The sequence below is a fragment of the Cucurbita moschata genome, unplaced genomic scaffold (assembly GCF_002738365.1).
Source record: "Cucurbita moschata cultivar Rifu unplaced genomic scaffold, Cmos_1.0 Cmo_Scf00011, whole genome shotgun sequence".
Taxonomy (NCBI): Eukaryota; Viridiplantae; Streptophyta; class Magnoliopsida; order Cucurbitales; family Cucurbitaceae; genus Cucurbita; species Cucurbita moschata.
In genome coordinates, this window is record NW_019268527.1 from 2,573,192 (window position 1) to 2,588,907 (window position 15,716).

Sequence of the window (15,716 nt, forward strand, 5' to 3'; positions counted from 1 at the left end):
GCGAGAACGAGCTCCTACATGTTCACTAGGTTTTTAACTACTTAATTTACTATAAGATAAATTTAAGCAATTCATCTCATCATATGTTTTTTCCCATCACAAATTGATTTATCTAACTCATCGTTGTGATGTGCTAACAGAAATAAGGGTGAAACATAATACCTACAAATGATACAGCAGAAATACATGCAAGAATCACTTTGAAAATTTTAGCCGTAATAAATTATGTTACTGTCTACAAAGAGCCTCAGAGCCTCAAAGCCTCTCATACTGTTCAACTAAGCAACAAAAGAACCTGCAACTCTTCCTGGTCATTAATAATCCTGAAATTTGTTAACATACAATTGTTAGACATTAAGAGAGCCCTGCATTTCAAACAGAGGATGCAAGATTAAGCCATACTGGAGGCTTTACATTTAAACGTTTTCCTTAACGTGAATTTACGTCAAAATCGTACCTCAACTCGACTGCATGAGCAGTCTTGTAGCAGCCGAAACAGCCAAACAAAACAGCAACTTTACGCGTAAGAATCACTGGGAAGTGAACGTGAAAAGATCAGCCATAGGGTTAATGGGTAAAAATGTGTCAGCAAACTTCATATTGAAGGGATTAGTGAAACCACAAACTTTGTCTTACTTGCCATGAAGTAACGGATGAAATTTTAGCAGCAAATAATGTCAATATCAAGGGCAGGAGTTATAATCCTATTCATGAGTGAAGTTCAAACTTCAACATTTCAGACCCACCAGAAAGAAGAACATAAATAATTAATTTGCTTGTTAGGAAGACCAGAAAATGGGACCCTAAATTCTTCGATGGTTACTTGGAAGGTATGCAATTTGCTAGATATAATAGAAGGATATGCACCTTGCTAGATATTAGAAGGGCTGCCGCACTAATCAACCTGCAGTATCCAAATCAACCTCTGCATCTGTCTCGCCATCGATCATACCCGGCTCTACCTCGGCATCGGCTTCCAACTGGCCTGCCTCTTGACCAATATCGGTGTCAGAGCTTTGTTTATTTTCTTCTGGAGTGGGAGTACCGCCTTGAGATACACTGCCAGCAGCAACGGTTGTATCGGCATCCATCGCCACTGATGGTCCATCAGGGTCACTTCTGGTTCCTTCACCATCATTCTCACTAGCTGGTGTTGCCATCTTTTGCCAAAATCCATTGATGAAAAATGTTAAAACAAAATAGAAAATAATAACAACTTCTACAGTAAACATCAAAACTAAAAATCAAAGTGAACTGAAATCCACAAGAAACCCACAATCATTAGTGACGAAACCATGACGCATCTATTCACTATTTCGCTTTTCTCGTTGTTATTGGACGAAAAACCTCTCGGCGTTCATTGTGCACATTGCTCTTCCTAATGACACAATGATCTTTATGGATTATCCTTTCACTAAAGAAAAGGATGTTATGTGGTCTACATCAAGAAGGCACTCCTCTAAGCTATACGGTTCAGGCGTCCATCGCGTCTTCAAAGACAAGGTTAAGGATTTTACTCCTTTTTTTTTAACACCTTATTTATCTAGCCCTCTCGTCATATAAAGTTTTTAGATACGAGACAAATTTCATTGGTGAATGAAATAAAGGGAGTTTTCTGATGGGAAATTAATGTTGAAAGAGTAGAATCAAATCCAAGAAATTAGAAGAAAGATGAGAACGAGGCCCCAAAGATTCTATCATTTCTTTCACACCATAAGTTTTTCATCAACATACATCACCTCAGAAGGGCCTGTACCCCGATATGTAGGACTAAAATGAAATTATTTTATTTCTACCTGATTTTCTTCAGCTTGACGCACGGCCCCTTTCGTTTCTTCCTTCTTAGCACGTTTAGATCTCTCATTTGGTTTAGCTTGGTATTTGGATCGTACATCAGGTGGCAGGAGTTCCAAAGGCACGACTCCTTCAATGCCATGGTCGGTGAACTGTAATTCCACGTTAAATATTCAGTATCAAATTTTCTTCATTACATGAAATGCTAACGATTTTTGTGCAATTTAAAGCATACTCGAGAAAATCCTTCCAAGTCCTGCCGAGCTGAAAATCGAAGGCCTTTCCAGCAATAAACCTGAGTTAGGAAGAAACATCTTAATGATCAGTTATACAATTGGTCGAGTTAGCATCTTAAGCATTACAAAATTGAGAGTTATGGAATAAACAAAATCTTGGCACTTCTTTAACTTTTTGAAACGAATAAACACAGTAAACATACCAGTACACAAATTAAAAGCCAAAAAACTGAGGCTGAGAGGTCCAGACAATCCAACAAAGAACGGTTTTAAAGCAGAACAGTCATTTTTTGAGAAGTTAAGAAGCCCCTGGAGCACATTTGAGATGACATTCTCAAAATTGTTTTGAAAATCTCTGTCCTATACGGTATATTCTACTGAATCACCAATACAATTTCCGTACAAAGTTTTAGCATCTATCTTTATGGTGTTAATCCAAATTTCACTTTCTTTTTCATTTTAGCCTTCCCTAAATGAAAACCCAGAATCAATTTGAAAACCCTTCGTCCTATGATTCCGTATTTTCTTTTAACTAATAATTAAAACAATCCGATGTCTTTTTATCCCCTCTAACACCCACCTACCCTAAGAAATTCAATCAGCTGCACAGAAAGATAATGACTTTACTATTATTTTTCTTTTTCTAATGAAACTCTAAAATTTCTGTAACGGCCCAGGCCCAGGCTCAGGCCCACCACTGGCAGATATTGTTCTCTTTGGGTTTTCTCAGGTTTCTCCTAAAAGTCTTTAAAACGCGCCTGCTAGGGAGAGGTTTTCATGCCCTTATAAAGGGTGTTTCATTCTCCTCCCCAACCGATGTGGGATCTCACAATCCACCCCCTTTAAGGCCCCAGCGTCCTTGTTGGCACTCGTTCCTTTCTCCAATCGATGTGGGACCACACAAAATCCACTCCCCTTCGGGACCCAGCATCCTTAATGCACACCGCCTCGTGTCTACCCCACTTCGGGGAACAACCTCCTTGCTGGCACATCGCTTGGTGTCTAGCTCTGGTAACATTTGTAACAGCCCAAACCCACCGCTGGCAAAAAATGTCCTCTTTGGGTTTTCCCTTTCGGGCTTCCGCTCAAGGTTTTTAAAATACGTCTGCTAGGGAGAGGTTTCCACACCCCTATAAATGGTGTTTCGTTCTCCTCCCCAACCGATATGGGATCTCACAAGTTCATTGAGGGAAAAAAATGCATGGCATATAAAAAATATAAAAGCGAACCAAAAGGTAACAAATTTAATAGTATGGACCAAAACTTACTCGGTTACTTTTATGATGGTATTCCGCTTCAATTCCAGCAGACTCGTCCATCTTTAACACAGAAAGAATGAAGTTCAGCCTATTAGGAGAAATATAAATATACTTATATTCATATACGTACATATATGTGTATATACATATACAGCTTTTTGCCACAGAAAAAAGAAAATTGAAACTAATATCAATATAATTTTATTTCAAACCATAAGGAATGGGTAAGAATAGTTCATTCAGCTCAGGTAAAACAATGTTCTTAATATGCTTACATCCTCTGCCAAGGGTTTCCAATACTCAGAAATTGCAGGAGTGCGGACACGTTGAGGATCAGTCAAAGCATTCTGAGGAAATAAAAAATGATGTCAGTATTCATACTCTATAGATACGTGAAGTGAATGGCCTTGTAAATCTTTTGACCAGACCACAATTTACGTTTTTTATAACTAAATTAGAATAGTAATTTTGGGCTCATTTATTGTTAGAGTTCTTATGTTAGTATAATTGTAAAAATATTAGTTGTGTTGTCCTTTATTGTCTTTTTACCCCCTCCTACTTAAGTTGATCGTGTACGCTTGTATGTATATATATCTCTTTAGTGGATAGAATAGAAATAATGATTCTCTCAAACCTTTAGCATTAACCTAATTAATCTTTATAATTCCCCAGGTGCAGACTTAGATTTTGAAAATTAAGGCCTTAATATTTGGACAATAGAACCTCTTCCTTTGATAGCTAATTATGTTAAATTATGGAGAATTTTCCTCAAATAAAAAACAAAGGCTTGAACAAAATCATTTTAGTAAATATTAATTCCGAGCAATAATAACCAATGGTAACTGATAACTGCTCACCGGATTCTGATCAGCCCACTTCCACAATTGAGAGAGTTCTTTATTCCCTAATCTCCACCTTGGCCTACTGAAAAAAGTTTCAAGGCAAAACGATGAGTAACAGAGATAGGCATGAATCATTTTAAACAGGAAACAGAATGGGCCTGGAGGAGGAAGAAGGGGGGAAGCCAAAAGTGGAAAGAACAAAAAAACATATAAAAGAAGAATAAGAAGAAAACAACAAGAATCAACCTCAATTCTTAATATTTAGCATTCTTTATCATTTGAAAAAGATCAACCAAGAACCAGCCTATTCATTCAAACATAACATGTATACATACATGTAAAGAACCGTTTACAGCAATAAGTAAGACTGAACATCCTACATCCAAAAGGCAAAGCCCGTAGTTGTTCCGCTTCCAAATGCACATTCAATCTTGTAAATTGAAAAATATGGAATGTCATGGAAACATTTAACAAAACAAAACAAAACAAACCTCTAACAATATAACCTCCTAATTAAACCAGCAAGTATCAAATTGAAATGCATCCAACGTCGTGTTACAAACTTTAATGATCATCCACAAAATATTGAACTTCTAAAAGTTTCTCACCATCAAAATTTGTAATGTCGTGTAATGGTCTTGCAAAATTTGTTGAGATGCAAATAAGTCAACCTAGACTCCCACGATTGTTTAAGAAAATAAAGAGGCAATCCCTATGATTCGCTCTTGTATGAAAGAATAAAAAACTTGGGGAAGAGAAATAGAAAAATTAAACTAAATTACTATTCCTGTCATCTACATCTAAGCAACAATTTTTTATTTTTTCCTTCATGACTCATGCTGTGGTTTGATCATACACCAACCCTTCTAACTTTCACGACAGAAATAATTTGATTTTTATGAGACAGTTCAAGTAAGTTTTATAGAAAAACAGAGAATAAATAACTTATTTTGAACAAATAGCTTTCAATATTTTGTCCCCTCAACTGTTTCGTAATTTCGACTTACAAACCCTGACAACTGATCTGGCTTTGAAAATGAAACCTTAGTATTGTATAATATTTAGCCCGCACATAATTAAGACTTGGTTCCGCTACTTCCAAATATTTAAGTGAATTAAGCCCATTGACTAGAAGCCATACCGTTTTTTAGTTGCATCATGGGTGGTTTTCTTTTCAATTGGTTGCTTTTCAAAAGGAGGGCAGCCATCACGTTTCCACCACACCTACAAGTACATTTGGGATAACGTTTAAGCTATAAAATGGTTATTGCGGAAAACAAGAATATGATAAGCAGGACTCACCCAATTATTTTCACGTTCTAATATATGCTCAATCTTCTGAAGAAATTCTTTCCCTCTTGGCGGTGTCACCTCAAGCAACTTCTTCACACGCTCCTCACAAGATTTAATTTCTTCTCTCTAAATTAAAAAAAAAAAAAAAAAAAAAAAAAANCACAAGATTTAATTTCTTCTCTCTAAATTAAAAAAAAAAAAAAAGAAAAAAAAAAGGCATACAGTAATGCATTTAGAAAAAACATTTAAGAAGGAATAATAATAAATTTTGACAGGGAATAAACAGGAGGTATAGGAAAAGTATCCAACCATTTTATGTTAGAAGAAATGAATCAAAAGGAAAAAATAAAATAAAAATTTTGATGTTCCTTTAACCAATTCAGTATCAGCATCTAGCTGTCACCTTTCCATTAACCATAATAATTATAAAAAAGGAAAAAAAATTGATATTTCTCAACGCCTCAGACATTGATGTTGAAAAGTTCTCATGGAAAAATACACACTTCATCAGAGATTTTGTTGGCTGGTAAATGGGGGTGAAAAACAAAACAAAATAGCATTTAACTTGGAATGGTTTCTAATTTTTTTTTTTTTTTTTAAATTAAATATCCAAGAAATTGATCAGAAGGCTAGAATCAACAAGAGAAATTTGTAATTTAAGATTCAAGTAAGGTTTGCAAGATAGTGGAAAGGGTAGAACTGCTTAAAAATAGCATATGTTACTAACCAGGGTTTCAGATGGAACATCTTTCTCATTCTTTCCTGGGGCCTATAATAAGAAAAATACTAATTAGGACTACTCCAAACTTATCGAAAACCAATTCTGCATAAGAATTTTAGAACATACTGTACAAACTACCTTTAGATAATCAAACAATATAAGGCACTGCACAAGAACATGGCGTCGAAAACTTGGATCCTTTAACTGCAACACACACAAAAAAGAAGGGAAATAGCAAATGGAGACACAGCCAAGCTAGTTGTCTGACAAGTAAAAATTTTAAAACTTGTGTAGTATTCATATGATCTATAGATCAAACTTACTTCTAAACCCATCAGTTTACTACTAGTAAGATATTTTATGCTGAAGGTTGCTGACTCCTCCTCCAACATGTTCGCATCTCCCTCTTCATCAGACAAAGGTTGTGCATCAAAGGTATTCAACACAACCTTTATGTTTCAAAATCCAAAATAAATGCACTTTATCAGATATATGTATTTGAAAACTAAAACGTATCACAATCCACAAGTTTTTAAAACAAAAAACACGAGCTAATTCTACATTAGTAAGAAACTAAATAGACAAGAACAAAAAGGTTTACCGTTAAACTCGATGTGAACTTTTGCCACTTTGTTGAAGCAAGAGTAAGGGAGGCAGGATTACAGAAGTATTCCTGGACAAGAATACACATCAAATTTTGTTACAATTACCCAAGAATTGAGACCGTTAAATTTCACAAAAATAATTGCATTATCAGCTGAAATTTTATAATAAGATGAAACTGTAAGATAGTAATATTATCGGAATGAAATTAATTAGATCATTATGAATTATGTATATACCTTTAAAAGAAATCATAATTATTTAATTTGTTTAAAAAAAAGGATGTTGGTTCAATCAAAATTCAAAGGACAAATAAACTAACATTACAAGGCCAATACTCTTAGTATTTACCAAGAGAACTTTAAAAGATTATCAATTAGTCATTTAGTCAAAAGGTTGTCAGAAATTCTATATGGATTGGACTTCCAGACTCTACTTGAAAGATGAGAGGCAATCTTCAAACAAATGACAAAAAAAAACCCACAGACCAGCACTTTATGTTCCAACATTACCTGTAAACTCCAAAAGGTCTTGTAAAAGTTGAAATCAATAGAAAAGCCTGAAACAAAGAAATGAAATATCACACGCTTGAATGTTAATGTAAATTTAAAATAATAAAAATAATAGATAAATAAATAAAAGCATGAAAGGAGAAAAAGAAACTCTAGTACTTTGATTTTCTAGAATGGAAAGAATATTGCCATTAAAGAAAAGATTAAATGCTGCAATAGCATACCATCTGGGGGTTCTTTCTCATATTTTGTTTCATTGGAGGTGTTGAACACTCCTTTTATATTCACAGCTGCAACAATAGATCCAGAGAACAATATATATGAAAAATATTCAATAAATATTAAAAAAAAAATAACATTACAAAATGAAGATGGGTTCTGAAATACATACCAGAACGTTCAGATAAAGGGAAAAAATGTGCTAGAAACATCAGAATGCGTCCACAAAACACCACATCACTTGCCTAAATTAAAATCGAAAAATTTGTACCATAATTAGTTCTTTTGTAAAAGAGAGAGAGATGGCTCAACTATACTGCTGATTGGAAAAGTATTTTTCTGATAAGAAGCGGTGACCATTAATCAAAGAGAACAGAAATTTTCCTACATATAAATAAAAGTTTTTTTTTTTAAAAAAAATTATGAGCAAATAAATATAAGTTGACCTAAAGGATAAGTTTAACAATCTATAGACTAGAATTAATTTTGTATTGAAATATGTTCATGCTCCATTTTTTGGTCTAATCATCATCCTGTTCGCTTGTTCTGATGGCAACCAATCACATTTCCCAGATTGTATCCCACAAGGATGTTATAGTTAATATCTGATAGCGGAGCACTGTCACTACCATTCATCACTAACTTAACAAGGTGCTAAAACTAGGTGTCAATGCTGCCAAAACTACTTTGTGGAGTGTTTGGTTGGAAAGAAATAGCAGAATTTTTAAAAAATAGGCAAAATATTAGTAGGAGGTGTTCAAATGAGCTAAGTTTTTTTTTTTTTTTTTAAATACGAAACTTGAGAGTTTATACGTGGAAAGAAGATACAACTAACTGGCAGGGGAAAGAGGAAACCCCCTCCCAGAGAAAGCTAAAATTAACGAAGTTTCATGGCACTTGTTCGGTTTCCAGGTTTTGAATTTACAATTTGTTCACACAAATCGGATTAGTTGGGAGGGATGAGTAGAGAAGTCTCAAGAAACCAATTAAATGTTTGTTCTTGCGTCTTAAAAAGGAAAGGAGAGAAAAGGAGAAAAGAAAAGAACTTCTTCCTCAAGTTCTGTGCATGTGAACCACTAGAAAATTTTCAAAATGAGACTTCAAAGATTAAAAATAATGCAATTGCAATACAATTTAGTACCTTTGATAGACGGCGAAGCAATTGATTGCACGTTCTCAACATGACAAGTTTTCCACGAGCAAAAAGCTCTTGCTGTGTACAAAAGAGCCATGCCATTTCAAAGCAAATAAAGGGACAAAGAATATCTGGGAGTTTAAAATTTACTTAAAAGAAAAATGGAAAAGTTGTATTTCAGTACAAGAGGAAACCTTTCCCAATATATCTTGTTTACTCTCAATGTAACCAAAAATATCTTTGCAGTTCCTCAATGTTGACATTTCAGTCAGATCCTCCAACAGCTGGAATATCATACCTCCTTCGACATGCTCTTTCTCACAAAGATACAGAACAATGTCTAAGGCAAGAATGAAAACATTAAAGTAATTAAAATGTGCCCGAATGCTGAAGGATTAGATACAAACATTTTCATCATTAGTGCAGTTCCAATGCAGTAAAACCTTCAGACTACAAGTAAAATACATAGTCAAAACTACATAATTGTGGACAATTCCAAACAAAGATGCATCCATTAATGTTCAAAAATCTCGTCTCAATCCAGCTATCAGTCTTGAAAATTAAGGATTTAAAGAAACAGGATCCAAGATATGGAGTCCAGGTGCTCAAGCATATAAGATCATGTTTTCCTGATAGAAACATATAAGATTTGTTAAGGGTGGAGTATGTCGAAATCATGATGCACATTGGGCTAATTGCCAAGCTAACACGACGACTCATGGTAGGTTCTCAATTTATCTACATAAGATCACTCATTCATGCTTCCACACAAAATGGAAGGATGTTGAATGGCTTGGGATTTTTCCTATTATCATCTAAACTTCAAGAGGTGGAAAATTATGGTGCTTGGTCCTCTACCGATGAAAGCACCATGTGAAGTTTGTGAAGGATGTGTTGTTAGCAAACAACATCATTAACAATTTCTGCAAGGAAAATCCTAGAGGACAAAAATGTCATTAAGCTCTGATGTTTTGCACTGATAAACCCATGTTCCAATGGAAGTTAAAGTACATAATAAGCATTTATTCATGATATGAACCAAGGAATGGCGAACATTGCATGGCTTCTTGGACTCTAAATTGCAGTTTGAAGATCTTGAGATCTTGAAATCTTGGTTTCATTACTTGCATCATATCATATTTATGGTTGAAATATGTGTCTTTTTTTAAGGAAAAATCTGAAGACTTAACTATCTTTAAAAGTTAAGAATTGATTGTGCCATATTCTTGTCATTGCAACTATTTTTTGGAGGCTCCTTCATTTCACGCTTCTACATTTTTATGGTCTTCTTGTACTTTTTTTTCTTCATCGTGAAGTGGTTTTTTAAGAAGAAAAAAAAAACACATCCTTGCCATCGTCTATCTGTTTTTGTGATTCTCAGGTATCAATCTTTTAGAATAGAAAAAAATCAGCAATTAAAATCTGCTACTTCTTTTAAATACACAATAATTAATAAATCATATCATAAAAAAAATCAAAATCATATCTATAAATATTATTTCCTATCAGAAAAATAAATGAAAATTAGATCTTTAGGTTACAACAAAAAGTTTGAGTCTATAATAATGTAATACCTAGAAGGCGCGGAATATGACCCTGAGAAGTTTCGTTGTCATCAATAGACATCCCATACTGCATTATTGGCTCCGCTGATTGAGCTGCAGATGACTGCACGAATATCCAATTGAAAATAGACTTATCTCCAACAATACTAGAAAATATAAGTGTGAGGCAGAAGAATGGTATCCACATTTGAAATCTAGAAACAGAATAAAACACTCATCCTGACCAATGGATAACTTTCCGCTAATATTCTTCTCATCATTTCCATTTTATCCCATTGAATTAATACACTTTTATTTCAAGAGAAACTGATAAATATTCCATTTAATATAAGGATGGAGACAAGAAAGACGTGTCCATAATGAACAAAAACTGTTTCTTTTTAAAGTTTGAACTTGAAGTACCAAGTAAAAGAAATTGGTTTTATTCCTTGGTGTTAATGTCTAGATGTTAGAAGAAACCTAGAATAATTAATCAACCTTCCTTTTTTAACAAATAATGTCCGTTATAGAACTATATAATCACACACAAAACAAACAAAAAGAGTTTCCTTCCATCTCTAAATTTCTCAAATAATCTGATTGCTCCATTCCACAGCAGCTCCCAAAGACTTTTCTGCGCTCAGCCAAATGCTTTTGCCTGCTTTCTCAACTTGTGGCCACGAAACAATCTTACAAGTTTTCTTGGGCATAATATGATTGATCTGACCATGTTTAATTCGCAAAACAAGACTATCCAGCAGAAATTACTGTATTGACGAAGGATGAATAAATGGTCCTGGCTTTTCCATTCTTATTGCAAACAATACAACACAAGAGGCTAAGAGCCGTATTAAGAAACCTTCTCTGTACCTCCTCTATGTTGACTCTCCCATGGTTTAGGATTTGAAATTTGTCTAAATCACTAGACATAAACATAAAAAATAAATAACAAATTAAAAAAAAGGGTCTTGATTATGAGTCAAACTGTTGTGTATGTAATTTACATATTTTCAATTTCTATATAGTAGGACCTCCCGAGATAGTTAGATTAACAAGAAAACAGAGCATAGTTCTAGCTTTCAAGATCTCCTTTAACCACTCAATTAAACAAGCTCCAAAGTTTAGCTTACCACCAATTCTTGAAGTAATCGCCTTAGAATATTCTCCAGCAACTGATTTTCATCTTGAGCCAATTTTGTGAGCTTCTGTCATATGAAAGATAAAGGATTAATCTAAGTAAAAGAAAGATCTAAGGGGAAATAGTTTTTTTTTTTTTTTTTCAAACAATAAACCAAGCCTTCATTTAAAATCAATGAACATATATAGAGGGACCTACAAATACAAAACCAAAACAAAATAAGGCTACACGAAAACTTTAAACTAGTAATGAACGACAGCTCCAAGTTGATAAGAATAAGTGATAACGGATAGTAACTCCTTAGAAACAGGCACCAAAAAAGAGGCCTTGAACCTAGCCAAAGGCCAAACTTCATCCAACATGCTCTCTCAAGTCAAAGACTTTGTTCTAGATATTTAGGAATTATGATGTCAAGCTTAAAAATTCTTAAGTCTTCACTTTTAGGATACCTATCGATCAAAAGAATGGTGCTCAAAACAAGGTCATTGGGCCCTTAGATTAACCATTCAAGTGGAGAGGGTCCTCATGCCCCCAGGGGGTCAGTCAACTCTAACAAGAATTTTGCTGGGAGAAAGAAAAATGATTTCTTGCAGGAAAATGGCAAGGAAGGAAGGAAGTCACCATTCTTGAGTATCCTTATTGCGGATGGGCCTTTTGTAAGCCCTAATTCTTGAGTGCTGGGAGGCCAGAGGAGATGCCTTATCCACAGCCTTCTCTTCTTTTTCGTGTGTGTATATACTCTTTCGATCATTAAATCCTTTCAGTCTCTTATATATAGTGATAATAATGATGCAATGAGAAGAAAAAAACTAGAACAGAACACTCACTCCCCAAAAAAACCAAAAAACTTTTCAACTCTAAATTTATGGTCGAACTTGCACTTTCCATCTGACTTTAAAACATTCAATACTCAATGAACTCTATACGAACTTGTGAGGTATTATTTTAATGCCATACAATTAGTCCGACGTTTTAGTGTAGCTACCTGAGGTTTGATAACATCTTGAACTGTCTGCAGAGCAAAATTTTCTGGTGGCCCCGTTTGTAATATGGCCTTCCGGAACTCTTCCTGGAAAATAAGAACACAGCTGCATGATGCTTGGAGAACAATCTATTAAAATATATACATATATATACAAGACCAGAATTGATTTGAATAGTTTCTGGATCAAAATGCCCAAATACTAATAAACTCATCTAAGTTCCTATATCACCAAACACGGATCGAATTGTTCCGCTAAAAGAATTGATTGTTTGCAGCTGATATAATCAATTACAGCCTGACTATTCAATTTCCTTAGTACACTGCCCTATTTGAAAGTAAAGGAATCTATAACTTCAGTTTTTCAACTGAAATTTTATCGATTACAGCCTGGTTATGAACTTCAAACAGTATAAACATGGAAAGTCATGCTTCCACCCTCGCATTCAAAATAAAAATTTCCGGTTAACCATAAAAGCAGTTCGAAACCCGTCCGAGATAATCCTAACAGCTAATAACATGCATTCTCCCGAACCAGAAAACCCTCCACTCAAAATCATCAATTGAAACAAACATTTCCGTGCCTTACTAAACAATAATTTCATAGAAAATTTGAGAGTGATGCGTTCTGAACAATAACCATTGCCATCCAGGCCGCTAAAAGGGCTGAAGAATCCCGCGCTACAATTTACACTAGAACAAAGACCTTAAGAACAAATCCAGGCTCGTAAAATGTAAGTTTACCATGACGAAGATTCAGAAATTGGCAGTGGCGAGTGATTCCTATGCGTTCTGGAGACTGAATCATCAGCTGGCAGAAAACACGTCGACTCTCAGTGTCGGCCGAGCTTCGAAGTCCTCTCCTATGAACGAAGAGAACGCGATGAAAGCGTTCTTTCGCAAATTTCTTATTCTTTTTTTTTTATTTATTTATAAATTTAGCATAAATTATAGTTTCTAAAATTTTAAATTTTTTAAATATGTTGTCGAAAAAAATATTTAAATAAAATATTTAAGAATTAAATAACTGTGTATTGTATGGTAAATGTTATTATAACTCCATATAATTTTATTATTTTATTATTTTATTAAATTATTTGATTTTTAAATTAATTTTAGTTTTATAAGGTTTTCTAGTTTATTTTATAATAAATTTTAATAATTATCTTTTTAATAAAATTATAAAAACATTTAATAATAAATATTTAGTCTAATTTATATTTAAAAAAATTAAATGTTGCATCATGAAATAAATTATATTAAATGAGATGTTTATAGATCTTATAACATTATAATAATTTATTGATAAAATAATAATATAGCTTAAACTTTAATTTAATTTTTATAATTTTAAGTTATTTACTTTGTTTAACCATCAACATTAATAATTATTCTGAAATAAATTATTTGAATATAATTATACACACATTTATTTGTAAGTAATTACTACAGTAATTAAAAACTGCTATTGTTCAATGTGATCGGTATAATTTAATTAATTTAATTTGATAATTTTATAAATAATTAGAGCGTTGACTTTTAAAATAATATTTTAAATTAAGATGTAACTCGAGCATGCTAATGGCTTATTTATATAACAAAATGTAAAATAATAATAATATTCATCCAAATAACCACACGTTGTCGTTGATTCTTCAACATCAGTCGGTTATTTTTACCCAAACTTCATTATGGTCATGGATTGATCACCCAAGTTCGGGTCTATAAGGTCCCACAAAGATTAGTTTTCGCTACGGCTCTGGTGGGTTCCCTTGACCAAGTCACTACCTATGAGTGTCGACTCTTTCATCAACAAGTATATGGTCAAAGTCCTGGTCTCTTCTCACTGCTTAGAAGTTTACGGGTTCATGCTCTATTTCACTTTTTGATGGGGGTTCTTTTCACTCTTCACTCACGGTACTATTTCACTATCGGTCATTTATGAGTATTTAGCCCTGCAAGGTGGTCCTTGTTGATTCACACGGGATTCCACATGCCCCATGCTACTCAGGTCGAAGCGTAAGCTAATGATGCTTTTAGCTATTAAATTCTCGCTGTTTAGGGTGCAGCACTGCACTATAACAAGTCCACATACCTAAACACGGGTAGTAATTTAGTATAAAAACTCTAATTTAATACAATTTAGTTCACAAAAATTTACGTTTAACAATTTAATATCTGTATTTTCAAAATTGTAATAATTTAACCGTTTCGATGACATGCCAAATGAATAAATAATACTATTGAATTTTTTCATATTATCCCGATATTCAAAATTAACGTTCGTGGCACGTGCACGTTGTATTCCAATCTCGTGTGTATATTTTTACTACACCACTCTTATTAAAATTACAACAATATTCATGTTTGGTAATTAAAATTAATATTGTTGAATAAATTGAAATATTGATTAATATTTTAAGCAATAAATTAATTTTAATCTAAGATTTAAAAAATAATTTTTAAGACTAAGGATGAAATAATTACCGAAACGAAGCATTTAAATATATAGAAAAACGTAAATTAAAATGCATTAAATTTGCAACGGGAATAAATAAAAAGACGTTTTAACTTATTTTTACAAAATAGGAAAATAAGGATAAAGTAATTAATAATTATCGAATATATTATTAACAAATTTGGAATATAGTGTTATTATTATTATTATTATTATTATTATTATTATTAGTTTGTTTTTTGATGACCTGGAAATTCCTTCTCAAGTCTGGGCCAGGAGAATGCGTATCGTCTCATCGGTCATTGTAAACGACGTCGTATCGAAAGACGAAAGGGCCAATCCCGTGGGCCCCACTCACACGGGCGGACCGTCTCATTGATGATGTTGACTTTTTACCTCGGTAATTTTTATATTAAATTATCAAATTAATTTTCAACTTTTGATTTAATAATTTTAAATTATAAGTTTTATTTTGGCACAAAATTCAAAATTCAAAATTTTATTAGACAGACATTTAGTTTTATATCTGAGAAAATAATTTATTTTATTTTAAAAAAATAATTATGAGTATAATTACGACTATGATTTTTAATATTTTAAATTTATATGGACAAGAAATTCGAATTAAATATATTTTTTATAAAATGAAGAAAAAACTAAATGGAATGAATAAACATGAGTTGTGAGCAAATTATAAAGATAAATTTTTATTTAATTTTTTTGTTTTAAAAAAATGATCGCGGATGAAAATCTGTAATTTAACCACGGTAAAAATAAGAGAAGGTAAATTCCGCCACCTCGCCATAACGGCGTTTACCCGGTTCTTGATATCCGAGTGCGACCGAGCGAATCCCGTAACGGTGGGAATTTTTGGCGGTAAAAGAACCTGTATTCCACGTGTCGATATCCCATTGGCTGTGGATGTATGTATGTATATGAAGCATGGTATCATGACATGTTGTTGTTTTTCCCGCGCAAGA

General features: G+C 33.3%; 1 protein-coding gene across 2 annotated transcripts; it reads right to left on the reverse strand.

The window, feature by feature from the left end:
- Positions 1-86: 86 nt before the first annotated feature.
- On the reverse strand, positions 87-13,192 carry LOC111449893 (THO complex subunit 1). 2 transcript variants are annotated; one of them, XM_023089978.1, is made up of 23 exons: positions 13,023-13,192; positions 12,282-12,365; positions 11,289-11,363; positions 10,189-10,282; positions 8,809-8,954; positions 8,621-8,692; positions 7,652-7,724; positions 7,485-7,550; positions 7,261-7,307; positions 6,747-6,818; positions 6,469-6,594; positions 6,284-6,349; positions 6,152-6,193; positions 5,434-5,550; positions 5,273-5,355; positions 4,147-4,213; positions 3,565-3,636; positions 3,299-3,349; positions 2,030-2,089; positions 1,797-1,946; positions 868-1,160; positions 458-533; positions 87-323 (listed from the first exon to the last, which is right to left on the reverse strand). In XM_023089978.1, the coding sequence occupies exons 1-21, from the start codon at positions 13,023-13,025 to the stop codon at positions 900-902; spliced, it is 1,827 nt and encodes a 608-aa protein (XP_022945746.1). In that variant the 5' UTR covers positions 13,026-13,192; the 3' UTR covers positions 87-323; positions 458-533; positions 868-899. The 2 variants fall into 2 exon arrangements, with proteins under 2 accessions (XP_022945746.1, XP_022945747.1); XM_023089979.1 differs by having other exon boundaries at positions 87-365.
- Between the last annotated feature and the right edge of the window lie 2,524 nt (positions 13,193-15,716).

Coding starts and splice junctions, on each gene's coding strand:
- LOC111449893 (XM_023089978.1), bottom strand. Junction 2,090..3,298: donor ACCATCATAAAAGTAACCGA/GTAAGTTTTGGT, acceptor TTCCTAACTCAG/GTTTATTGCTGGAAAGGCCT. Junction 1,947..2,029: donor ACTTGGAAGGATTTTCTCGA/GTATGCTTTAAA, acceptor GTGGAATTACAG/TTCACCGACCATGGCATTGA.